The following is a 25,796-nucleotide window of genomic DNA, read 5'->3' as shown; positions in this document are numbered from 1 at the left end:
CAGTCAAGTTTTAAATTGTTAGGGAGCGGGGCGCCTGGGTAGCGCAGTCGTTAAAGCGTCTGCCTTCGGCTCAGGGCGTGATCCTGGCGATCCGGGATCGAGTCCCACATCAGGCTCCTCTGCTGTGAGCCTGCTTCTTTCTCTCCCACTCCCCCTGCTGTGTTCCCTCTCTCGCTGGCTGTCTCTCTGTCACATAAATAAATAAAATCTTTAAAAAAATAAAAAAAAAAATAAAAAAAAAATAAATTGTTAGGGAGCTTAAAGAAATGAAATGTATTAATGAGCTACAGTTTGCATAAAACAGACTTCTTATATATTCACTGCATGTAAATTCTATTAAAATTATACAACTTAGTAGAAGTTCATGATTTTGCCTGGCAGATTGATGCCACAAGATTGCCATCGCTCTATCAGGGCCACTCATGAGTTCTTCAGACTAATGGCCCATTAAACAAAATGTAGGAGTAACTTCACTGGAAGATGGCTTTCTTTCATGAACCTCTGAGTACCCTGGCAAAACTGCACAGCCGGGTTCCCTTGCCTAGGATGGGCAAAAGTTCATTGTAGTAGACCTTGAATGATAATTGGTAATAAGTTTTGTTTGGGTTTTTTTTTTAAATATAATTTAAATTTTCCTTTATTCGTTTAACTACTTTTTCTTGAGTACTCACCATGTGCCAGGCATGATGCTGAGGATACATGTAAAACAGATATGGTCCCCTTTCTCACAGTACTTAACAGCCGGCGATAAAGACCAGTGAAGAGGCACTTGAGAAATCTGGTCTGATCAGCTAACCCAGGTATATTGGTTAAAAGAAGCTTCTTGGAGGAAGAACTAGATAGGAGATGGGGGTGACCCGACAGTGTTGTGGGAGGGGTGATACATGGGTGAAGCAGGATTTGGGATGCTGTAGTGCTGGATTTTACAGCAGGAAAAAAATCTATTAAAATGGACAGCAAAACATTTGGGATGGGTAAGGGGAGGAGCTGTCAAGGAAGGACCCCTGGGTTTCTTCCTTGAGCAGTTGGTGGTGCAGACTCAGGAGGAGAAGCAGGTTTGGGATTTGGGTACCGAGAGTGGAGGAAGAGGCATTTGTTTGAGGAGCCCGTGGGTCATCTAAGTGCGAGTGTTCGCTGTATTCAGAACTCTTCTTGCCCATGACACTTTTTTTCATATCTTTTATAGGTGACTTTTTCTCCCGAATGTCTCAAAGAATCTGAAATTTGTTACATTTATATATTTGCACAGCAAATTGAATATCGTAGCTCTCTGATTTGCTGTTCATCTCAAAAGATTATTTATATGCATGTAATCATGTTCTTGTCTGGGTTCCTAGCATTCATTGGGGGATTTAAGTAAAAATTCAAAGAAAAATTATTTCTGAAGAAAGAAAAGTTATATTCCACAAATTACTAAGAAGAAACATTGGATAAGAAAAATCGTTAACTTCAAAAGCCCACGTTATTCTTCAAATAGACATCTATGGAGCTGCTGTTGAAGCTCTGGGTGTATCACAAAATTTGTTGTTTCATATAATTTTTAAGTTTTTATCAATACAGTTTTTGAAGTTTCTGAATAAATACCAAAAGCCCACAAAATTCACAGCAAAAAAAGTATTTTCTGTAGCATAATTTAGAACTCTTTTTATATGCCAAAGAATTTCCTTTCATATAGGCAGAAGGAGAAACTTGTAATCTACTCAGTTTATTAGATTCCACTAAACTATTGCGTCGTGGATCAGAGCTGTGGCCGCGGGCTATCTGAGACCGTTGACCGTTTCAGGGATTGGCCGTGGCCATGTGCTGGCGGCGAGACTGGAGGGAGGCTGCAGAGTAAGGCGGCTCTTCAACAGATCTTCCACTTAGTAAAATAAGCAACTTCGAGCTCTCTCTGCCTCCCTACTGTCTACTCAGAGCAGTAGGATTAGAATCAAACAGCAGATTGGAGCTATTTATTTGGTCTGTAATTTGTATTAGCTACTTTTTATCTTATCTCTGGTCTAAAACACATATAATAAAACTTGTAAAGATTGGTGAACTTCCTTTTTGTGTCACTTTACACAGTCTTCAGAGTGTACACTGTGGTATCAAGTAGAGTTTTGAGAGTTTGCACTTTAAGTATCTTAATTTTGCTGGAAATTTGACCCTGTCAAACAATTAACTGGTAAAAAAACAAAAACATAGACACACACAACTGCAGTACAAGTAGCAAAGGCATAAAAAGAATGTGTATGAAAGTCAGTTTAAGTTCAGTTTTTGTGCTCCGCGGAAGACACAAGGCTGAGATATTTTGAGTTCACCTCCTGAGATCAGCTGTTCCCATATGCTTATTACATTATCGCTGTTCAGGAGGTGTACTCACATAGCTTACTTACGAAGGAACCGAAAGGCCATTTAGCACTGGTTTTGGCAAACTCAGCAGGTCCCACCATTGGCTGATGTTACATTGTTTTAGAACAAATTAATACAAGCACTTTTATACCTGATTTAATACCATTAAAGGGCAGATACTTCATTAGCTTACTCGTAGGCCCAGAGTTTAGAGTTCAGTTAATAAAATTGTTACAGCTTCAATTTTTAAAGGATAAATGCAGAATGTAATTTTTTCTGAGGAGTCAGCTAAAACATTTTTTTTAACCTAGTACCTGAGTGGCTCTCCACTTACCCTGTTTTCAAAGCTAAGCAGATTTACACTGGTTAATTCTGGCAGGCATTAATTTTCAGCTCCCCATCCCTTATTCACCTTCAGTATAAAAAGCACTGCTGTTTGACTTTAATAATATAGCTTGAATTTATGAAAATGTATGAATGTATTCCGTGTTAAGAAATGTATGGTGTTTTGAAAATGTATTCTATAATCTGTATTTTAAAAAACAATTGAAATGACATACTTAAGCTCTCTTTAAAACTTGGGAGATAGAGGGGCGCCTGGGTGGCTCAGTCAGTTGGACATCCGACTCTTAATTTTGGCTCAGGTTGTGATCTCAGGGTCATGAGATTGAGCCCTGCATTGGGCTCTGCACTCAGTGCAGAGTCTGCCTGTCTCTCTCCCACTGCCCCTCTCCCCTCTCACGTAATTTCTCTCTCACTAAAATAAATAAATAAATCTTAAAAAAAAAAAAAAAGTTGGGAGATAGAAAAGTGTAATAATATTTCTGCTACTTACGGTATATAATGAACATTTGTGAGTTAAAGAATTATACTGGTTATTGTATCTTAGCAGATTGACTTCACTGCTGTATGAAAAATAATTGTGTGTAATGTGTTTCTTCCAGAAGATAAAATTATCTTGATAAAGTTTGATTAAGCTAAAACAGAAATGTGAAAACATTTTTAGATCTTTCATTTTCTTAAAAAAATAAATCTAACCAGTTCATTGACTTCTTGAGGCTTTTATTAATGTGTATGTTTCTGGTTCTGGTGTATCTTTCCCCAGTGAAACATAACTAGTAATTTAAGAACATGATTGACTATGTATTTATTGGAAAAAAACTGTCAAGCATTTCTGTTATTGAGCCTTATAATAGAGATTTTTGCAAGTGTGTGCTTCAGGAAGAGTAGTGAAGAAAGCACTATACTGTAAAGGCCAACATTTTGTAAATGTTAATTGCTGGTTTGGTAGTACTTTTTTATAATTGTATGCAATAACATGCCTCTGGACCAACGTCCTTGGAAAGGCCTTTATTATTTATAAGAATTAAGTTTTACTGAATATATAGTTCAGTTGAAGCAGAAATTATTAGACCATATTTTATATTATTAACATATATTGTTTATATATATATATATATAACATATATTGTTTAGCATTTTTCCACTAATTTACAAACCACCACTGACATCCGCGTTTTACTAAGATTTTTGTATACGCATTGTAGCTTTTAAAAAACAAAATATTAAGTCTTGTGTTTCTTATTTTTTCCCTATAGGAGTACCAAAATCTAATCTCTTGCACACCAAATCGTTAAGGGGCCATAAAGACTGCTTTGAAAAATACCATTTGATTGCAAACCAGGATTGTCCTCGATCTAAACTTTCAAAAAGTACTTATGAAGAAGTTAAAACCATTTTGAGCAAGAAGATAAACTGGATTGTACAATATGCACAAAATAAAGATCTGGATTCTGATTCCGAGTGTTCTAAAAATTCCCAGCATCACTTGTTAAATTTCAGGCATAAGCCAGATAAAAAGTTACTCCCACAGTTTGACTCCCAAGTACCAAAGTATTCTGCAAAGTGGATAGATGGAAGTGCAGGCAGCCTTTCAAACTGTTCACAAAGAATATTGGAGCAGAGCAGAAATACAGACTTTGGGCTTGCTGTGTTGCAAGATTCAGGTGCCGCTTTGTGCCACAATAGTGTATTGTGGCCTCATAGTCACAACCAGGCACAGAAAAAAGAAGAGATAATCTCTAATCCAGAGGCTAATGTCCCAGCCCAGCATCCACGTTACAGCAGAGAGGAATGTAAGTAAAATGGGGAGAAAGGTAAAGATTGCAGTTTTGTTGGCTTTTGTTTTTTTACATTTTTATGTAGGTGATATGTCAAGAATTTTGCTGTAGAATTATAGATTTTTATAGTATATTTAAATGACAGGTTCACCCTAGCAAAAGTGAGGTGTCTCGGGTGCCTGGGTGGCTCAGTCGGTTAAGCATCCGGCTCTTGATTTCGGCTCAGGTCGTGATCTCAGCATTGTGAGTTGGAGCCCTGCATCAGGCCCATGCTGAGTGTGGAGCCTGCTTAAGAGTCTCCCCCTACCAAAAAAGATTCTCTCTCCCTCTGCCCCCCCCCCCACAATGAGATGTCTTAAATTCTCTTATCAGTTCTCTGAAATACTGCTTATTATGTCATAAAGCATTTGAATTCTACAGTCCGTCATATCTTTTGCCACTTTAAATTTGTTAAACTAAATGGAATTGACAAAAGGAAGTTCAGAGTTCATATAGTTCAGAAGTTCAGCTTCAAGAATTGGCTCACACACACTGTTCCCTTGCTCATCCCTACAACACTGATTGATTGGGGGGTGGCTTTTCAGAAGCAAAAATCTGACATTTCACTAAAGGACAAAGGTAATGTATGCACTTATTTCCAAGTTGGAAAAAAGTGAGCCTTTCAGTTTGCATTTATTTCTGCAAAAACTCACAGAAGCTGAGATAATTTTAATTGACTCTAAGTCAGGTGATTTCAGAGCTCAGAGGGGCTTTGGGTGTATTTTATACAGCTTCTTGATTCTACATATGAATGATCTAAGGTTACATAACGAGGTAGAAAAATCAGTATTTCGAACTATTTCCACGGTACTTCTGTGTTTTTCTAACTGCATCATGAATTATGTAGTGCTTAATTATAATCAGCCTGATGAGGGGTGACTACTAGCACTTTTTTAAAAACTGCAACAGAGGGAAATAAAAGAATCCAATGGCTGTGATACTGAGTATTCTCTGGCAAAAGTTCTCAGGTGGAGGTGTACTGGGAGTGATGGAAAATTATTGTGGGTTGTGGTCAGGATTTGAACACGTCCTCCACAGTGCCAGAGTTAATGAATGACTCCTAGAATACTGGTGAATACTGTATTAGCAGATAAGTGCAAATGTTTTTTTAAAAATAGAATGTTGTATTAGTGATGTAGATGGTTTATTTTCCCACGTTATTGTGGTAATAATTAACATATTTTCATGTTTCAGTGACTTCGATGACTCTTCGTGAGGTAAAGCAACTGAAAGCAAAGCTCCGACAGGAAATACAGGGTAAAGAATCAGTGTCGATGTTTTATGCATGTGAAAATGTTGATACAGAAAATCCCTGTGACAGGACACTATTAGCTTTGTCTGCATTTAAATTTGGAAATGGAATTAGAACCTATTGGGAGTTTCCAGAGCAAAAAGAATAAGAAAACAACTTCTTTATGAAATCAAGAGGAAATAAGTTTTTCTTTTTTCAGTAAAAATGGAGACCTCTACCTCTGAGCTGAACCTCTACTCTTACTGACAGTTTATTGTGCCAGGCACTGTATGCATGCGCTTCCTAACAGTTCCACAAGGTTGTATTAGCCCTGCTTTGTGAAGTTTTTTAAATTATAAACAATATGAAAAACAAAAGTACTGAGAATAACATAGTGAACCCCTTGACCAGTCTTCACCAGCTTCAGCTATTATCAGAAGCATAGCTAATTTTCTCTCATCTCTCCTTGCACTCATTCCTTTCGCCCCACCCCCACCCCCGGCATGGATTATTCTGAAACAGATTCCAGACAACATATACAACAAATACGTCAGGATTTTCTCTAAAACATAACTTTTTTTTTAAGGTAATCACAACCCATTATCACACCAAAAAAAAAAAAAAAAGGAAAAACAGCTAGGAATTCTTTTAACATCATCAAATAGTATGCTAACACTAACAACAGTTAATGTTCAAATTCCCCAGTTGTTTCTTTTTTTTTTTTTTTTAATATTTGATTCCCATTTAGGTGAGGAAACCACTTCAGAGACATTAAGGTGCTTACGGAGATCACGCATTTGGTTAATAACAGATTAAGGATTACATTACCCCTTCCTTAACAGCTGATGTAACAATAACAATAGTAAATAGTAATAGCAACTTCTTTTTATCAAGGTTTATTCTGTGGAAAGTACTTAACAGGTATGATTTCATTTATTCCTCACAGTAGCCCTGTGAGGTGCTTACTGTCAATATCGAGGTTATACATAAGAGGAAGTTAAAATGTAGTTTAAGTTACTTGCCTGAGACTCGTAAAAGCGTAGGAACAAGAATTCAGAAACGAAGGTAGTCTGATTCTAAAGCCTCTTAGAGGGGTTTCCAAACCTGGGTATTAATTGGCACTTCCTGTCCGTAAGCCATAGTAGATACCGATTGAAGCCATTTATGTATTCAACTACCTTTTAAATCTTTACAGAAGTTTTTGAAGAGTTAACACAACAAGTTCAAGAAAAAGATTCTTTGGCCTCAGAGCTCCATGTCCGCCACATTGCCATCGAACAGCTTCTCAAGAACTATTCCAAGTTACCATGTCTACAAGTAGGGCGAACAGGAACGAAGTCACACCTACCCATAAACAACTAAACTAAACTTACACTTGACTTCCTTTGCCCTCATGCCCCTACCATTTGTTGGTCTGCCAGGCATGCCAATTTTGAAGAAGTTGAAGAAAGTTATGGTCCTTTTTTTTTTTTTTTATGGTCATTAAATTTGCAAAGCTGAAGGCAGTATTTAACATCTTTGTCAAATAAAGCAGATCGTTACACTCTAGTCTTCTAGGATTAATCATTTTGGGAATCTTTCTTCCCATAATTACTAAATGGCCCTCCCTAACTTACCACATGTGACTACTGTTACAATGTGATTTTATTAAACATATTTTAATGTAATTCACCTGTCAAAACAATAGAAAATTTTAAAAACTCCTTAGTCTGAGCTACTACAGATAATTTTAAGAGGGAAGTGGAATTCATAATACACCTCTTATTTATTAGGAGCAATATTTTAATATGAAAATTTTATATATAAAAATGCTATTTTAGGTACCTTTCCATTCTCTTTATAAATGTGTATTTGAATGCCTCTGTATATTATATTTACACTTTTCCGTGTGAATATGTTCATCCATATTTCAGATCACTGCATTTTATTCTCTTAATACTCTTTTTACTATTATCTTGTTTTCCAAAGATAAATGTATTTTGGAGTAGAAATCTATCTAGCTGAGTTGTTTTGACTTCTAATAACTCTTATGAAAGAGGAATTAATAACTTTTTAAAGCAAGTATCCAAGAAAAAAAGTACATTATTTTTTTCTAACAAAAGCAGTTCTGAGTTCAGAAAGAAAATGCTAATCTAGTTTTCATACGTCACCTTGTCTCTGTAGAAGTAAAAATCCTCTTCTACTTCATTATTATTTTCATCTAATGACTTTGATGTGTTAGAATTTGGACAGAGTAAGTCAAGCCTCACTTCCAAGTCAAATGTAATATCTGTCAAATTGAATGTGCTGCAGAATTGTTGTCCTATCTTTGAAAAAAGTTTAAGTTCTGTTTGCCACTTCAGATACAGGTTCAGGAATCCTTAAACTGTCCCAAATTCTCTGTCAGCATCACTGAAATTAGTGCCCAAAGAAAACATTGTGAGGTATTTTTCTAAACTTTAGAATTTAAAGTAAAGAGAAGACTGCTTGACACAGAAAAATAAAACTGATTCAAAAAAATAGGCCCATTTCAAAAGGATATTCTTGTAAGTTGCCTGTGATGTTTGCAAAGAATTCTGAACGAGTAGGTCATCTCAAACAGCTTGATACGTTTTTTAACAATGTATTATGTAGTAAAAGCTATAACCAGTGAAGAATTAAAATGGGCTCTAAATTCTGTTTTTAGTTGGTGCTTAGAATGTATTTATGAGGTAAGATACTTTGCTTGAAAGAACCTGCAAGAAAAGCCCATTAACTTGGCAGCTTCATGCATAAAGATATGAATGACTTCTATCTTAAATCTGGCAGCCTGCCCCGGCTTGGGTCAGATTTTAGTCTTGAACACAAACAGTATTTGACTAAGCAAAGAAATGCCTTGATCTAGTAATAAACAACTTTCTGTAATGCTTAGATGTGTTAAATTTGCCTGAAAGTATTAATTGATACTGCAATTGATTTTGTTTTGTTTTAAGTATGTGACGTAACTGTTTTTGGAGCTTTTGAAAAATGTTTTCAATTTCTTTTGATTTTTTTGAGTCATCCAAAATGAATTTAAAGTCCAGGGAGTGGGGATACATTGCCTTAGTTTTGATAAGCTTTAAACTGAATGTGTGCAATATCAAAATCTTTATAAATTTACAAGTTGAATAAAAATATTTCCTGATGATGCCAGTAAATATCTTAGTAAGCGCTTAGTTGTTAGGTCACAATTTTTAATGTGGCTTTACTGTCTTTTGGCATAATTCATCAAGAATGTTACTAGCCAGTGTGCTTGCACACATTTGTGCTTCTATTTAGATCACTTAGGGACAGTCATAAAAGTTTGGGATGTGTTGCATTTGATATCAGTAGTAGCATATTTCCAGAGTATGAGCCATATGGTGCAGTCCTAAATGCAGCAGTGTTAATCCAAAGAAAAGTGTTTGCTTTGTTTCTGGCAAATATGTAGCTTTACTAATGAGTTTGGAACAATTGGGCGGGATTGTGCATGTACCAAGGTCTTTGGGGATTCGAATTTATTCCATTTAGATATTTCTACCTAAGCTCTTCAAAGGAAAGGTGCTGTTAAAAAAAAAAAAAAAATCTGTGGTGCTGGTACTCACATTAGTACTTTATTTGGATGAATATTGTAGTAAAAGAATTTTTTCTTGAAGGATTTTGTACAGCAGTTTATCCAACTATTTGGTAAACTGATTCCTATGTTTTCTTGGTTGAATATGCAATTATTGTATATGCTAAAATAAGAATAAGGGACAGAGTTAAGTTCTATCTTAAGGGAACATGAAATACTACAAATATTGGTTACCATTCTTGGCTATTCTTCTGTACAGTTGTTAGTACTTTCTGAGGAAGTTTAGAAGAAACTCTCATACATACCATCAGTTTCAAAAACAGCAAGAGGTAGAAGACTGCCAATCAGCTGTTACTAACATTTTCAGAGCTTGTATGATTAAGGGGAGTGAAATAAGACTAATGTTTTCTCATGTTAGATTTCATAATTAGACAAATTGAGTTTAAAAAAATCAATTTGAAGTCAAAAGCCATTTGCATCACACAAGACTTCTCTTTCAAGATTAAAATTTTCAAATTTGTTCAGACTTTTAATTAAGCTAAAAATCTATTTTAATTTGAGATTATTATCCTTTGATCATAGCATTTAATATCCAAATTAGTCTTTTTTGTTTTGTTTTGTTTTGTTTTTAAAGGAAAAAAATAAGGCATGCACTTAGGACCCAGTAACAGGTGATGCAGACAGAAGAATAGTGGCGTTTTGTTCCATCATGTAGTTTCTTAGATGTTGGAGCAAAGAAACGTTCTTAGTTCTTCAAATTTTATGCTCATTTCACCACAAAGTGCCCATTTTTGTATACACTTAAGAATTATTTTTAAAATAACAAGTTCATGTTGGAAAGTGATTTTAAAAATACAGTCAACTATATTCTATTTTGTTGGCGTCTCGACAGGCATCTTGAGATTTCTTGAGTTTTTCATCTGATCACATTCTTTACCACTGAAAATGGCTTAAAATGCTTTTTTTTGTTGCTATATATTTTTACCTTGTTGTTTACACTGTTGAAGCTTGTCAATTTTTGCAAGGTTTTTTTAAGTTAATTTTTGAGGATCTATTTGTGTGTGTTAATGTTTACCAATTTTGGTTTTACTTTATTTTGTTTTACTTTGTTTTAGAAGAAATCTGCTTGTGTTACTAAATATTGTAAAATGCAATTCAAAATGTATATTCTCTAAACTTAAATAACTTTTTAAGAGTAAATTATTTGTGTAGCTTAGAAGGAGGTTCAGTTGATGACCATAAAATTAGGTTGTGACATGAGAATTTTCAAATGGTACAATGTAAAAGTCTTATAGTGTTTTTTTTCTGATTTACTGACAGATATTGCTTATGCTAAAGTAAGATATCTGAGTATTTGAGTATTTTTAAGTACTTAATAAAAAGTTTAGTACCCTACAAACTTTTTAAAGATCTTTTGTTCAACTACAGCTGTAAAGCAAGGGCGATTGCTTTTCATTTCAGTGTTTAATTGCATTTTTAACTTTGGCTTGGTTGAAATAATTATTTGAGGAAATTTGTGGTGAGAATCAGTAAGAGATAAAACCTTCAACAGGTTATTCTTGCCACATTAAGTTTTGTGGTGGTAGGGTGGGAAAGAGTTTATTTACCAAAATAATAAGGTACTAGGGCTCTGGCACTAGCAACAGGATCTGGGAGGAGGGTTCTAATACTGTGGAATAACGAGGTCTTGTCCTACACGTCAGTATTTGCGTTCACTTCATCCCTTCCTAACTGCTTGTTATAATTTAGTCTAACCCCTTTAGCAACTTGGTCACCTTGCTATGAACCAATCATAGCAAGTCTCTAGCACTAAGATTTTTTTTTAGCACCTAGTTTGTAACATATACTTTCCCTATTCTTTTTAGTTTAAAAAGAGTCCAAATTACTAATGCATTTTAGTAATACTGAATTTGTATACTATTTTAAGCTTACCAAAGTAAAACCAAAAAATCATGAAGATGAATATTGAGCCCTCACACCCCAAAAACGTTAGTTGAACTTCCCTCCACTGCACACCCCTCAAAAAGGAATTTTAGTAAATGTGTTTTTTTCTTCAAATGTGTAGAATATTTATTTCCATTCTGCTGCCTCCAAAAGAGGCAGTTTAGAAAGCGTTCCCTAGTGATGTCTGTTAAATGCCATCATCCCTACTTTTACAGTTCGTGTGTGTGTGTTAACCTTGTTTTAAATCTGAGTAGCGTGTATTATAGTCATTGAACTTGATCTCTCTTTGCTGTTAGAAATTTATTTTACAGAATTGTGCTAGGGTCTTTGGGAAAAGAAAATGAAACTGCAGTGGTGAAAAACAAGTTGGTTTTAAAAGAGTTTTAGACATTACTTGGCTATTTTTTCTTTTAAAATTGCAATAATTTATATATTTGTATTGTTCTGCCTTGGAACTGTAACTACATATGCTTGTCTACTATTTTTAATTTTACAATAAAATAAATATTTTGTTATCTGTGAGCTTCAGTGTATATTTTTAAATGTCCCTTTTTTTTTTTTTTCTTAAATGGTTGACCTGTAAGAAGGGTCTGGTTTTGCAGGCTTAGGGAATCTATACTTAACCATCATTATATAACAGTTTATCTTAATGTTTTGTGAAAATCTCTCTTTGATAGTTGCTATTGCCTCTGTCCCAAGAGCCCAGAACAGGAAATAAGATTCCTGTGGCTTACTAGATGTCTGCATAACTTTTTAAATTGGAGTGTACTTTCCATACAACAAATACACATTTTAAGTGTGGTGTTTGAGTTTTAACAAATATACACAACTGGATAACCATCAACCTTTGTGCCCCTTGCCAGTGTCTGCACTCCCCGTTTCCCTTCCACTGTTCTGATTTCTAGCCCCGTAACTTGCATTTGGCTGCTTTACATAAATGTTATCATAGAGGATGTACTATAGTCACTTGCCTCTGGCTTTTTTCACTCAACTGGATGCTTTGAAATTCTTCAGTAGTAACACAAAGATCACTAGTTTGTGCCCTCTTTTTTTTTCTGACTAGTATTTTTTTTATTGTATGAATGTATTTTGAGTTGTTTCCAGTTTGGGACTAATATGAATAAAGCTGTTATGAATATGTTTAAATTGGCTCTGAAAAGAATATTAAAAATAAAAATTATTCAAGGTCAGTTGTGGTTAGCATCATGAATCTGACTATAAATTAGTATTTTTCCCCACAAATGATTTTTAAAGTAATGTATATGCTTTTGTGATAGCTTGAAACTAGGAAACAAGGACAATTGTATAAAAGATCAGAGGCAGAATACAAACAAGGGATGTTGGAGAACTGGAACATTTAATGGGTTGCTATGAGAACAGTAATCATCCTTGAAGGTCTTTTGAAAGTCTAAGTCAGACCACTTTGTTTTCCAGAGGAGGCAATGAAGATCAAGAGAGTCTGGTTTGGAGAAAGTGCTGGAAAACACCAGACCACAAATGACATTGTTCTCCTGTCTAGCATTAACTACCGTGTGATGTTAAGGGAAATTGGTCACTTCACTTTTCCAAGCCTGCATTCACCAAGCTAGAGCAAATAGTTGGTAAAATGCAAGCCTACTTCTCCTTTATCACCTTCGTTCCTGCCCAGTTTCCAAACCTTCATGGAAATTCTTATAAAATTATTTGTTCTTCCTCATTTTTAAAAGTCATTATAGGGCCCAGAATTCTTTGCAGGTATCTTAGAGCCTAGCAAGTAGGTGTGCATGTGTTGGATAGAAAGGAGGGAGAACAGCAGGCAGAATAATGTCCTTTTATATCGCATATATTGGTATTCTGAGTTATTCGTAGAAGGTTTTACTTCTGGGATCTGATACAGATGATATCTTAGATCACTACTATCTTAAATTACACATGACTTGTAAGTTTGTATTAGTGGTTTTCCCTCTCTCTCTCTCTCTCTCTCTCTCTCTCTCTCTCTCTCTCTCTCGGTGCTCTGCATCTGAATTCCATTCCAGTGTTCAAATGGCACAAACCACCTTTAACTCTAGAAGCAAAAACTTAATCCCAACCTCTCTTGCATCTGAGACACCCTACCCTAAATGGCAAAGCAGAGAATCTGGGTGGGGAAGGATCCATCTTGAGAGCACCAGTATCCATCAGTAGGTGAAACATCCAGTATCCAGGATCTGGGGGGGCAGCAGGTAAGTTCCTGGCACCTGGTGTTGAGTAGCCATTGCTCTGTGTAAATATGCCCGTGAATCTTGTAGGTTTTGTTCCTGCTGGCTTCCAAGCCTCTTGGCTGATCTCTGCCCGTTGAATAAATTCCTTTTCAGCCTAAGTCATCTAGTTGCTTTCCCTGGCTTGTAACTGAAAACTCAGTTACTCCTCACTTCATCCACTGGGTCCATGTCCAATGCTCTCTTGCTCTGAGATCTTAATAAAATTGGTCTCTAAAAGTGAACTGCTGAGAGCCCTCAGGACCACATGGTCTGCCTGTTGGGTCACCTGAAAATGATGGGAAAATTCTGAAAAGAACGTAAACCTTTTGGTAATGTAGATGTCCGTTTTCCTGTTAACCGTGTTCGTTGTTCACACTTGGGATGACATTGGAGATCTTCTCACTGTTCTCCACTAGTTACTCAAAGTGCTCACAGTCTGTACCTACCGGGATCTTGGAAGAGATGATATAATAGAAACAATGAAGATCATAACTTTAGCTCAGGGCTTTGCCTGTGTGCTCCCTGATTATACTAAAGGACCTTCAGCCCAGTAAGCATCTGTTGAATGAATGTGTGAATGAGACTTCAGAGGCAGCACTAGGATTGCATGTCAACTAAATCAGTAGTTACCCAAAAAATGCCTAAGGCCTTCATCCAGCGATTGACTACATTTCTCCATGTACCCCCCTCTTAACAACACCTCCATGACTATCTCAGGCCTTTGATAACTCACACTTGTTCTGTCTCTGTTTCTTCTCCAAATCACTGGTTCTTCTGAGTTTTATGGGATGTACATCACTTGGCCGCACCTTCAGAGTTTCTGAATCAATAGGTCAGGGGTGGGACCTATGAATTTTTATCTAACAAATTCTCAGGTGAAGCTGATGCTGCTGGTCTACATAGCACTTTGCAAACCACTGCTCTAAACTATCCATTGCCCCAGAGTTTACTTCCCAAAAGATGTGATGTTATTTCCCTGCTTATACTTTTCTAGATGACCATTGCCCACAAAATCAAAATTAATCCTCAGAGCTCAGTGTTAAAAGCCTTCACCATTTGGCTTCTGCCTATTTTCCATTTAGATTTTTTTCATCAAATTGAGACTTTGTTATGTGCCAGGAACTCTTACAAGCCCTGTAGGCTTTGGGCCAAAAGGATACAAAAGCCAACAAGACTTTCTTGGTCAACTGAAAAGGATTTCACCCATGGTTAAGTTAATAAGGACTGAAAAATGTCCATTGGATTTAGCAACCAAAAATTCGATGAGAACAGTTTTAATAAACCTATGGGAGCAAAAGCAGATCACAGTGAATTGAAGTGTGGGTAAAGAGGTAGGATAGTGGACCTGGCGTGTGATCCCTTAAGAGTTTCAGCCATAAATGAAGTCAGGATGTGGATCCAAAGTTATTAAGTCGAGAAGTATTTGATCATGAGTAAATGCTAAGAGGACAGCTACAGATGGAGAAGTAGTCATAATAAAAGGAGTAAAGTACTGAAGAGGCAGAATACGATAGCACATCTAGAATAGTTTGTCTTTGAAGAAGTTTAGGATCATCTCAGGCTTTCACACTGGAGAGAAAGCAAAACTGCAGATAAATGTGTTTGAGGGAGATTCACTGGAGAGTAAGTTGAGAAAGCCCCCACCTGGCTGATTCTATTTTCTTTGAGAGAAAAGGAAAAGATGATGGGGTCAGAGGTGCAGAAGTGGTGAAGTGCTCTTTAGCAGCTCTTTAGCTGCTTTCTGAGGAGTGAGAGAGGTCCTGGTTCCAAGAGACATAGAGGAGATAGAGATTGGGGTCCATGACTTGCCGTTGATTGAGTTTCTCCATTTGCATTCAGATTTTGTTGCTGTAAATACAGGGTAAGGCTGTTTTTGCAATTGGAGTTAGAAAGCACTACTGAAAATCGAATCTGAAACACAGATAAATTTGTGGCTCAAAAAGGAAATTCATAAAAACCTTACCCAACAGATAAAATTTCAAACATAGGAAAAATGAGAAATTTGAAAAGCCACTACAAATAGAGTGTAGTGGGGAAAAATGAATTCTGTAGCTTTAACTCGAGCAAAATTTCCAAGCAATTCTTTTCATTTGAAGAGTGGACTAAGACTCTGTTGTGAAGGCCAGGCCCTTCTAAGTCCCTTGGTTATCAAGCTTCAGCAGAGGGAAGAGGGACGTGTCTAACCCACACGAAAGGCAGTTTATAAGAAACTAGTCAGTATCCAGAATGTGAAGGAAAGCCAAGGCACAGCTACACACAGTTTCAGATCTGCAACTTCGAAGCAAAGAGAAGGCAATGTAGAAGGAGGAGGGCACTTCTTGGGAAAAGAGACAACAGAATGGGAAGTGATGGGGGCAGAAGAGGAAGTTCTAAAGAGGAAGGCCATTGCTACACTGCATTCGAGAACTTGGGTTTTAACCCTCCTTTGTCTCTGCTGGGCACCACTCTACCTCTCTTCTCTTAGCCTCTGTGCTCTCATCTGTGAAGAGTGGCATTGAACTCGGTGCTCTTTGGGGGAACTGCCAGCTCATAGCCTAAAAGGATCATAAATTTTAAGAAGCCTGCGATGGAAAACCCCAGCCCCCGGCATGAACAGCAGATCTGAGCTGAAAAGAACATAAAGGAAGTGTGGTTTCATTGAAGAAGAAACTGTGAGGTGCTTTTACAGCAAGATGTTTCTATGATCATCTGTGACCAAAGAGAAAAGACAGTAGAATCAGCCGGGCTCATAAACAGCTATACGATTCTGTATGTATTGTCTGGAGAAAGAGGGGAGACTGTAGTCTTGACACCTTATTGCTCTCCCAGTCTTGTATCAGGAGAAAATATTTCTCTTAGGAGTAACAGTGGGATAATTCTGCCACACAAGCAGAAGTTGGGTCACCTGCAGCTCAGCTCCTGATACCTGGCTCGGACATTTGCACTCGTGCACAGAAAAAATGTAAAGCAGTGTGATAATCTGTGTGGTAGGATATCATTTATTCCATCAGAACTGCCATGTATTCTGAGATTATATCTTTCCTATTATGGCAGTGGAAAGTGGTTCTTTCTTTCAAAAAGTGATAGCAGCAGTAGATGATAGGTTTTTATTTTTATTTATTTGTTTAATTTTGAGTCCTTATTTGGTAAAAAGTTAAAATTATAATCTTATGTTGGTGATTAACTTAGTGTTCTCCAGAACAACAAAACCAGTATGTTTTTTATATATGTACTTTTTCATATATATTTGAATGAATATGTATATGTGTATATATTTGTATGAATATGTACATATATATGTATATGTGTGTGTGTGTACACACACATGCACATAGACACAGAAAAGAAGATTGATTGATTTTAAGGAATTGGCTCACAGTTTTGGGTGCTGCCAAGTCCAAAATTTGCAGGGCAGGCTAGAAATTCCAGAAAGAGGTTAATGTTGCAGTCTTGAACCCAAAAGCAATCTGGAAGCAGAATCCTCTTCCCATCAGCAAACCTCGGTCTTTTCTCTCAAGGCCTTCAACTGATTGGATAGGCCCACCTACACTATGGAGTACAATCTGCTTTTTTCAAAGTCTGCTAATTTAAATATTAACCACATCAAAAAATCCTTTCACAGCAACACCTACCTTGGTGTTGACCAAACAACTGGGCACCATAGCCTAGTCCAACTGATGCATAAATTCAACCATCACAGTTGGTCACTATTTTTCATTTTATTCAATACTGCATTCATTTGATAAATCTGAAAACCATGGATCTGACATTATCTCGTCCAGGCAGGTGCCACTAAGCAGCACTACCCCCAAAACGGTCAGCTTAGGTTATGATCTCCAGAGAAGGAAATGCACCCAACAGGTTTTTCTACTATTCTGAATGTTTCCATGTGTTCCAAGACAGCATAGAGGAACCACTTTTCATTATTTCTTAAATAATCTTTTGAGGAATAAAGAGAGTTATCTACCAATATGCTTCCTCTTAATACGGTGTTGGTCTTAAATCATTTGAATACTGAGTGTTCTATAAAAAGCAAAAGGTGGGGCGCCTGGGTGGCACAGCGGTTAAAAGCGTCTGCCTTCGGCTCAGGGCGTGATCCCGGCGTTATGGGATCGAGCCCCACATCAGGCTCCTCTGCTATGAGCCTGCTTCTTCCTCTCCCACTCCCCCTGCTTGTGTTCCCTCTCTCGCTGGCTGTCTCTATCTCTGTCAAATAAATAAATAAATAAATTCTTTAAAAAAAAAAATAAATAAATAAAAAAGCAAAAGCTATATATAGCCCCTAGTAGATTCAATACCCAATAATGTTAGATAACTTGTTGAAGGTTTTAGAATATTGAATGTTGGTTTGTACATCTCTTATCTTTGCTCTCTGCTAGCTTCGCCATACAATTCTCTAGAGAGCTAGTTTGTATCAGAGAAAGATACCACCAAATCTCAACCACCATCACCCCAAAGCAAACATTCTTGAAACAAATTTACTTAGTCCTGGCAGGTACAAGAGCCCTAGTGCTCCCCACAATTAATGGGGTAAATAACTACATTTCTGGCGATCTCGCTGTGGGGAGTTTGTTCCTTTCTGTCCTGATCAAATAGTTTTGAGACTAGAAAATGCAGCTTCTGGGCCCCCTGCTAAGTTGCTGCCACACAGCTTCTCAGAAAAGAACCAGACAAAAATGTGGGTGCCTTGTGAACTGTTGCTGCCCTTCAGAGAGATTGGGGGAGTTTCCCTTAACAGAAAAGAAAATGCAGGGGAAGTCGAGCTACTAACATGGAAAACCACATTTCCTTTGCTGCCTCCCTCTCTTTTCATCTTCATACCTGTGTGAACAAAGCTCCAGCAAATATAAGTTCACCTCCTGCTGGGCTACCCTGCTTTTTATCAAAGTATGCAGGGAGTTTCGGTCTCGGATCAACACAGACTGGTCTCATCTCCGAGAACAAAATGACCCAGCCTATGAGATACATGAATATCATAGAAAACCAGTAAACATGTGGCGCTAAAGGGGCCTTCAAAAGTCTCACAGCTTTGATTTGATTTGATTTCATTTCATTTTAAGAGAGCCCTTCAAAACAAAAAGATTCTTTAAGAACATAAGTTGTAACACATATGAGGGTAGAGATGCTTTCTACATGAACGACAGTGGAGATTCTTGGGGCAAAGGTCCCTTCACATCCTTCTCAGTGACTATCCCGCCAGTTCCCCCAAACTGTCACTTGTACCAAAGCTGTAGGTCAGCTCTGATGACTACAACCCCGGGTATCTACAAAGCACTGTAAGAAACTGCTGGTCTAGTCTCGCCTCCTGAAGTGGCCTAAATCACTTAAGAAACTTCCAAACAGTCTACAGAGTTTATTAGCCACAGAGAGGCAAGGACCAAATCCCAAATCTCCTGATTCCATTTCCAGAGTTCCTGTGAAATACCACCTATACCTGGGCTCCTACTTTTTATTTCTATTGCACAAGATCTTCTGTCAAGGATATTTCTGTAGGATATTTCTTCACACTCTGATGGACCACAGGAAAAACCAGGAATGGAAAACACAGGGAAAAGAAAAAAAAATAGGGCAAATTTTCCCTGCTAAGTAAAGTAAGGTTTTGTCTGAACCGGGACAATTGCTAGTGAATCCAGAAAGTATCTTAGATGTCCTCATTCTGGAAGGCAACCAAGATAGGCTCCAGGAACAGTTCTTATCGGAACCTGAAGCCAGCAAGTGCCTTCCTTACATCAAAAAGCCAGTTTCAGCAAAATTCATTCCGTGGAAAAAGGAAAACTTAGAAATGCCCATTGCTATTACCTAGGGAAAAAAAGGAAAACATATACCCCGTTGCTCCTAACTGGTTCTTCAAAACAGAGGTGCTAAAGTCATATATTACTGTAGTTGTATGTTCAAGGGACTGTGCATGATGTGGGTAGGAATTTCCTCTGTCAACAGAAGGAAATGATAACAGCATGTCTGAAGTGCAAATGCTCCATATTCTCTCTATATATATATTATATTATATTATATTATATTATATTATATTATATTATATTATATATATTATTATTAATCTCTTTTGCAGAAATGGTGTATTTCTGAGCCACGCCCTAGAACCAGTGAGAAGAAGGCTTAAGTAGTTGGACCAGCAGAGCTCATTAAACCAAATTCCAATCCCATACTTAGTTAGATACAAAGAAACTTTAGAACAAGATCTGAAACTGTTAGGTAAGCAACCCTCTTCTTAGTCCTTACCTCTAACTTAATGCTCATTAGAAGTAAAAGGAGGCCCTATCCAATTACTCACTGCTTGGTTTCCTGTTGTGCTAATGGACAGGAAGAGAGAGAGAGACTGCCACGAAGCAAGAACTGGTGTCTGAAAGCAGCCCTCACTTGGCCACATGTCTGTGTGTGCTGAATTGTTCAGATCAGTCAATTTAGGTGAAATATCATTACTGGAGATGCTAGAAATAGCATGAGCAAAATGCCCTAAGAAAATTCAGGAAGTTTGTGTTGCCTCTTCCCCTTTCCTTCTGGAGCAATTCGGTGTAAGAACTACTAGGTGAGACAAATAAGGTAGGTGCCCAGAGGGTGGGAGGGGGCCTGCTGGTGTGGGTGTCAGAGCCGGGTGTGGGGGCTGCTGATGCAGTTTCAAATGCTACCAGTCTGAAGGAATCCATTCAAAAATGTAGTGAATATGATTATTTGTTATTGTGGGTAATAAAGTACTATCTGACATGTAGTGTCTTCCTAAAGAGCAAGCGTTGTTCTTCGTGCTTTATACACTTTCTGACATTTAACTATCAAAATTTCTGTAAGAGGTAGGTATAATTACTAGCCACACTCTACAGATCAGAAAACCAAGGTACAAAGAATTTAAGAATCAAGCCCCACATCACACTGTTAGAGTGAACTTAGGTAGTTTCAGTCTTAGGCCTATGAATTTAATCATTACACAGGCAGTTTTAGTCCTTAACTCTAACCCTTAGTTCTATCCCCCCTCACATTTAATCGGTCATCTAAGATCTATTAACATTGTTTAGGAGCTCTCTTGACACCCTGTCTCAACCTTAATTCTAACCCTGCTATTTAATGCCTTGGTTATTGAGGGGCCTTCTAATTCTGTTATGCCCTCAATGTTTGTGTGCCTCTGGGACTCATGTGTTGAAGACTTAACCCCCAATGTGATGATACGTTGGTGTCAGGAAGGGGGGGGCCTTTGGTGAGGTCATGAAGGAGGGAGCCCACAATGGGATTAGTGTCCTCCTAAGAAGAGAGTCCAGAGTGTTCTCCCCTGCAACACATACACCCCCTTCCTCCTTCAGCCGCCTCAACCTTGTGAAGACAGTGAGAAAGCAGACATCCGCAGGCCAGGAAAAGAGCCCTCACCAGGAACCAAATCACCTTATCTTGATCTTGGACTTCTCAGCCTCCACAACTGTGAGAAGTAAGTATTTGTTGTTTAAACCACCCAGTCTGTGGGTTTTTTTTATAGAGCCTGAGCTGACCAACATACTTCCCCAATACCCAGACTCTCCCCACCTTTATCCACAGTCCAGGCTATCTCCCAAGTCAGCTTTCAAAGACATTTATCCAAGTCACATTCATACTTAAAAATGTGCAATGATATGTTGCCTTAGGGTGGGGTTTAAACCCATCAGGAGGGTATTTGGACCCAATTACTTTTACTAACTTTATTTCTCACTACACTTTTCAATGAAATGTTCCCTCCAGCTAAGTCCCCAAGCACATCCTGTGCAACCCTTTCTCTCTGCCTCTAAATATGCTCTCTGACTGTTTCTGGAATGTCCTGCCTCCATTCTCTCTCCAGAAATTATTTTTACCTTTTGAGACCCACTTTAAGTGTTTAATCTTCTGAAAAGATGTTTCCAAATTTCTGTGCTCCCTTAACACTTTGCTTATGGCTCTGTTTTGGAAAGCGTTTATTTAGGATCGCTTTCAGCCAAAGACTAAAAAATGCCCGAAGGGCAAGGACAGTACCTCCTCGTCTTTGTATCCTCCGCCCTCGCACAGAGACTGGGTAGTAAATGCTCGTTAAATTAATGTTAAGGGAATGAATTGGACCTATGAATACACTCTTTCCCAATTTTGATAGCCATTAACTTTGGCTGCAGTAGTAATTTTAATAAGTAGAGGTTTATTTTAGCGACAATCTTGCTTATCTAATTTCCTAACATTGCAAATTTCCTACAGTTCCACATCCAGTTCACTTATCAACCATCAAACTGAAGGATAGCTTGTCACTACATCTGCAGTGAGTCACTTGCCTGGGGACAAGCACATGTCACACATTTACATTTTGCCCTTAAGGTAAAAGCACGTTCTTGTTTTCAGAAAAGAGCAGGAGTCTTGAGAACTAAAACAGTAAATCCAATGCTGACTGTGGTCAGTGATGAAAACCTAGTATCATTAACAAAAATGTACAGTTTTTGGAGGCATGTTCCTGGTTTTGCAACCATCGTGACTGCTAATGAGTTGCCAATTCCCAAGTCCCATTCAGATGACTTGTGCAAACAGAGCCAGTAACAAGCTCTCTGGCCAAGATGTTTAACAAGGTTTTTCAAAACTGCTAACTACAACACTGATGACCTTAAAACTTCCACTAGAAGAAGAGACTCCACATTTGTATAAAAGGTCACTCTGGAGAGGGCAGTGATGGCCAAGGACACATCACTGAGGAGGCACCTACAATATTCTAGATGGCCTGCCTCTGTGGAAGGAGACAGAAACGTTTCTTTCCAGTACCCTGCTGTATCATGATTGGAAGTATAGACTGTGGGGCGCCTGGGTGGTTTAATTGGTTAAGGAACTGCCTTCGGCTCAGGTCATGATCCTGGAGTCGCAGGATCGAGTCCCACCTAGGGCTTCCCGCCCAGCGGGGAGTCTGCTTCTCCCTCTGACACTTAACCGGGCTCGTGTTCCCTCTCCCTCAAATAAATACATAAAATCTTAAAAAAAAAAAAAAGAAGTATAGACGTATTTGAGACGCACCTGTGTGCGCATGCACACACACCCCTACGCTTCCAGTTTTCTTATTTACCAGCATGATGTAGCATGCTTGAACCTACAAATAGATTCTTTTCTGGGTAGCAGTAGTATAAAAGAAGAGCACTAAAATAAAAGGCTGGGTATTTGACCAGAAGAACTTGGGATAAATGATAATAGCAAATAATAACAACAAAACAAACAAACCCCATGTGCCACAAGTTGCTGTAATGGTTTACAACATTAAATGAGTTAGTCCTCTTACTAAGATATGGGTACAGGGCCGCCTGATGGCTCAGTTGGTCAAGCATCTGCCTTCGGCTCAGGTCATGATCCCAGGGTAGTGGGATTGAGCCCAGCGCAGGGCTCCCTGCTCAGTGGGGGTCTGCTTCTCCCTCTGCCTCTGTGTGCTCTCTCTCTCAAATAAATAAATAAATAAAATCTTTAAGAAAAAAGAAAAGAAACTAAAAGGTGGGTACTATTGACTTTATGGATGGGAAACCGAGGCGCAAGATGGAGCTGACCACATCATGATGTAAGAGGTGAAGCTGGGATTCGAGACCCGGCATTCTGCTAACAGGGTCTGGACTCAGCAGCTGGCTCCAACATTTAGTAATTCTAGCGTCTGTGTACAAACTGTACTATTGCCCTTCTCGCTTGTTACGATTCTTCCCGTTTGTTTGGGTTTTTAAGCGCTAGCAGATTTGCCTTGCAAACAGCCCTCATGCTAGAAGAGTATCTGTGAAAGGAGATATTTTATATTCGATTAGCCAGCCATGTGATATTAATTCAATGGACCAGGTCATAGATGATCTTTTAATTTAAAAACTGAGAGACAATAAAAGATGCTGCTTCTTCAGCCAGCATTCAAATGCCTGTTCACCAACCTATCCCGGGACCATAAAAACTCCCATTTTGTAACACGCATACACAGGCATCTCCTGTCACTCAACGGTCTGCACCCCGTCACATCCTGCATTCCCTTTAACACCAACAAAGTGAAAAATGCTTCCCTTAAAAAACAGAAAGGAAGACCATGTTGAAATCACTCTAGATTTAAGCCCTCTGGTGTGCAAGTGTTTTCTCTGTTTGGAAAAGCTCTGGAAGCAGTACTCAGCTCCGTCATCTCTTACAATATTGCATCACTGGATACTAACAATCAACACAAATAAACGTTCAGAAATGAAACCGGGTGGGAGCAGTGGGGTGTGCGAAATGAGACAGGCCCCCAGGGGGTTGGCAGCGCTTGCCTGTCTAGCAACCTGAGCTCAGCAAAAATGTCTGGTAAACTTGATTTGTCTCATCATTTCCCAGCTCCGCTGCCACCAAGATTAAACTTCAGGATTTCATTTCTTTACCCAGAGTGGGAACGTATCTGACTACTGTAGCTGCTTCTCCGCCTGCAAGTTTTATGGGGGCAGCGAACTAGAGTGTATTGTGTTATTAAACCCTAACCAGGCAGTAAATTACAGGGAGAAAAACAAAAGCGAATTCTGCTGAGGAGGACAGGTTTTTGTTTTGTAAGTGAACGGCCGACTCTACCTTATTCTGAGTGAGCAAATTGTGAAACATTTCTTAGGAATTTGTCATCATACTTCATCTTTGTCTTTAGGTTAGTGGTGGAAGCAATATTTAAAAGAAAGTTTCCACACAGGGGAAGGGACACCGAGGGAACGCTGGTGCCCTAGCAGTTGTGACAGTTACCAAGTAAACCCTGTTTCAATAACTTTTAGGATTTTGCTTTTAAATCCATGGATAAATAGGCAGGGGGTGCAGGGGAGAGAATCAAACCCGAATTATTTCAAGTTTCTCAGCTGTCCTGAAACTGCTGAGTACGGGTAGCAGCAGCACCTTCTGCTCACGGAGTTCAAATTTTGCAGGGGGAGCTGATGGGGAATGAAGGAGATAGTGTAATGCCACAAAATAGACAAAAACCATTCTTTGCCCCAATTGTGTAAGACTGTGGGGAGCAGGAGGGTGAATGGCAATTCCCTGGGAGGCTGAGAGTGTCAACCTCCCGTCAAACTGCTTTCTCTGAGCTTTTTCAACCCACCCCCACCGCTAACGCTGGAACAGAATTTGGGAGATGAAGGTTAAGGCATCTTTGCACCCCGGAGGCACAAAACTCGGTAGCTTCTGTGCTGCCTTCAGGATCCCCTGCTTCCTTCAATAATGACACAAGCAATCACCGAAAGACCCTTATTAAACACTCACGTGTGTCACACTATAAAAACAAAACCCATTCGTGGGCTATCCCCCACCTATCCATGCCCCCCACTCCCATTATTCAAAACAATGTCGAGGGAACAAAACTGAAGCGACATCATCATGCCTCATGGTGGGGGAGGGGGGGTTAGCATTTAGTTTAGTGGATAGAGAACATGAGGTTCTAAGAAGTTGCCGTACTTTTCATTCCCTCAAAGCTTCAAAGGTTCCATTGTAACCATGTGGAGAACACAGAATTGTTGTTCAAGGTTAAAACCCGCCCATTGTAGGAACTCTGGGTCTTCAGGAGCCTCCTTTTTTTGAACAAGTTCTCAAAGACTATAAAGAATCAGAAGGATGAAACTTTATACCCTTTTTCTTTTAAAAAGGGTCACACTAAAATGTTCCTCCAAATTAATGTTATCATAAAAGTCTTAAGTATTACATGGTTTCTTTGGAAACAGATTCTCTTCCACCCTCCTGAGAGAGAGTTAAGGAATCTGTTTGCATTACAAATGACTATCAGCAAAAAAAAATTTCATCTCTTCCTGGAAACTGAAGAATTCAGAAATGTGTAAAGGTCTATGAGTTTCAAAGATGATTCACCTTTAATTTTGCTGAGAAAACTAATTAGCTCTTCCTCAAGAGGGTTCTTGTAAAACAAGGCTTTTTGAAGGATCTTTTAAAAAAGAAAGTGGAGTGAAAAGAAGAAACCAGAATGCGAGGGCGGAGGGTGGTGAGGACAGAAATGTATGCTCCTTAATAAAAATATTAAGGACAGTCGGCTCACCACAACCAACAGAGCCATGTGGTCCAAACAGTTATGTCTTGGAATAGGAGCGAGCTGAGTGGCTGAGAGAAAAAAATAGGGTCAATGGAAATAGGTGTTGCTCAAAAACATTTTTAGGCCATCTTTTAAAATCCTATCCGAGCTCTGCAAGAAACTTTAGGAATTCTTCCATTTTGACCCACATACTTAGAAGAAGTTTGAGGCCATTTCCGGGGAGCCCATCCACCACTCCTGGAAATACTCCTCAGATGCACCCCCTTTGTGAAATCTGTTTCAACTCCCCAGGCGGAGAGAGGGGTCTCCTCCCGTCAGTACAGCTGCCACCATTTTGGCACATGTCATAATCACACTGTTCCTTCTTTACATGTCCATGAGCACCAATCAATAAGGTAAGAAGTAG

The 25,796-nt window shown here is 38.5% G+C and overlaps 1 protein-coding gene across 2 annotated transcripts in view; it reads left to right on the top strand.

Annotated features, from left to right (window-relative positions):
* The window catches only part of C4H21orf91 (chromosome 4 C21orf91 homolog), a 31,999-nt gene extending 20,262 nt beyond the window's left edge, over positions 1–11,737 (top strand). For both annotated transcript variants that reach the window (XM_045785458.2, XM_045785459.2), the window contains exons 3-5: positions 3,930–4,466; positions 5,685–5,747; positions 6,917–11,737. In XM_045785458.2, coding sequence (XP_045641414.2) covers positions 3,930–4,466; positions 5,685–5,747; positions 6,917–7,083 — 767 coding nt within the window. In that variant the 3' untranslated portion in view covers positions 7,084–11,737. The remainder of the gene's footprint in view (positions 1–3,929; positions 4,467–5,684; positions 5,748–6,916) is intronic.
* Positions 11,738–25,796: the final 14,059 nt, after the last annotated feature.

This window comes from Ursus americanus, chromosome 4 (assembly GCF_024610735.1).
Source record: "Ursus americanus isolate L20-20 chromosome 4, mUrsAme1.1.p, whole genome shotgun sequence".
Classification (NCBI taxonomy): domain Eukaryota; kingdom Metazoa; phylum Chordata; class Mammalia; order Carnivora; family Ursidae; genus Ursus; species Ursus americanus.
This window is presented reverse-complemented; position numbering and strand designations above follow the sequence as displayed.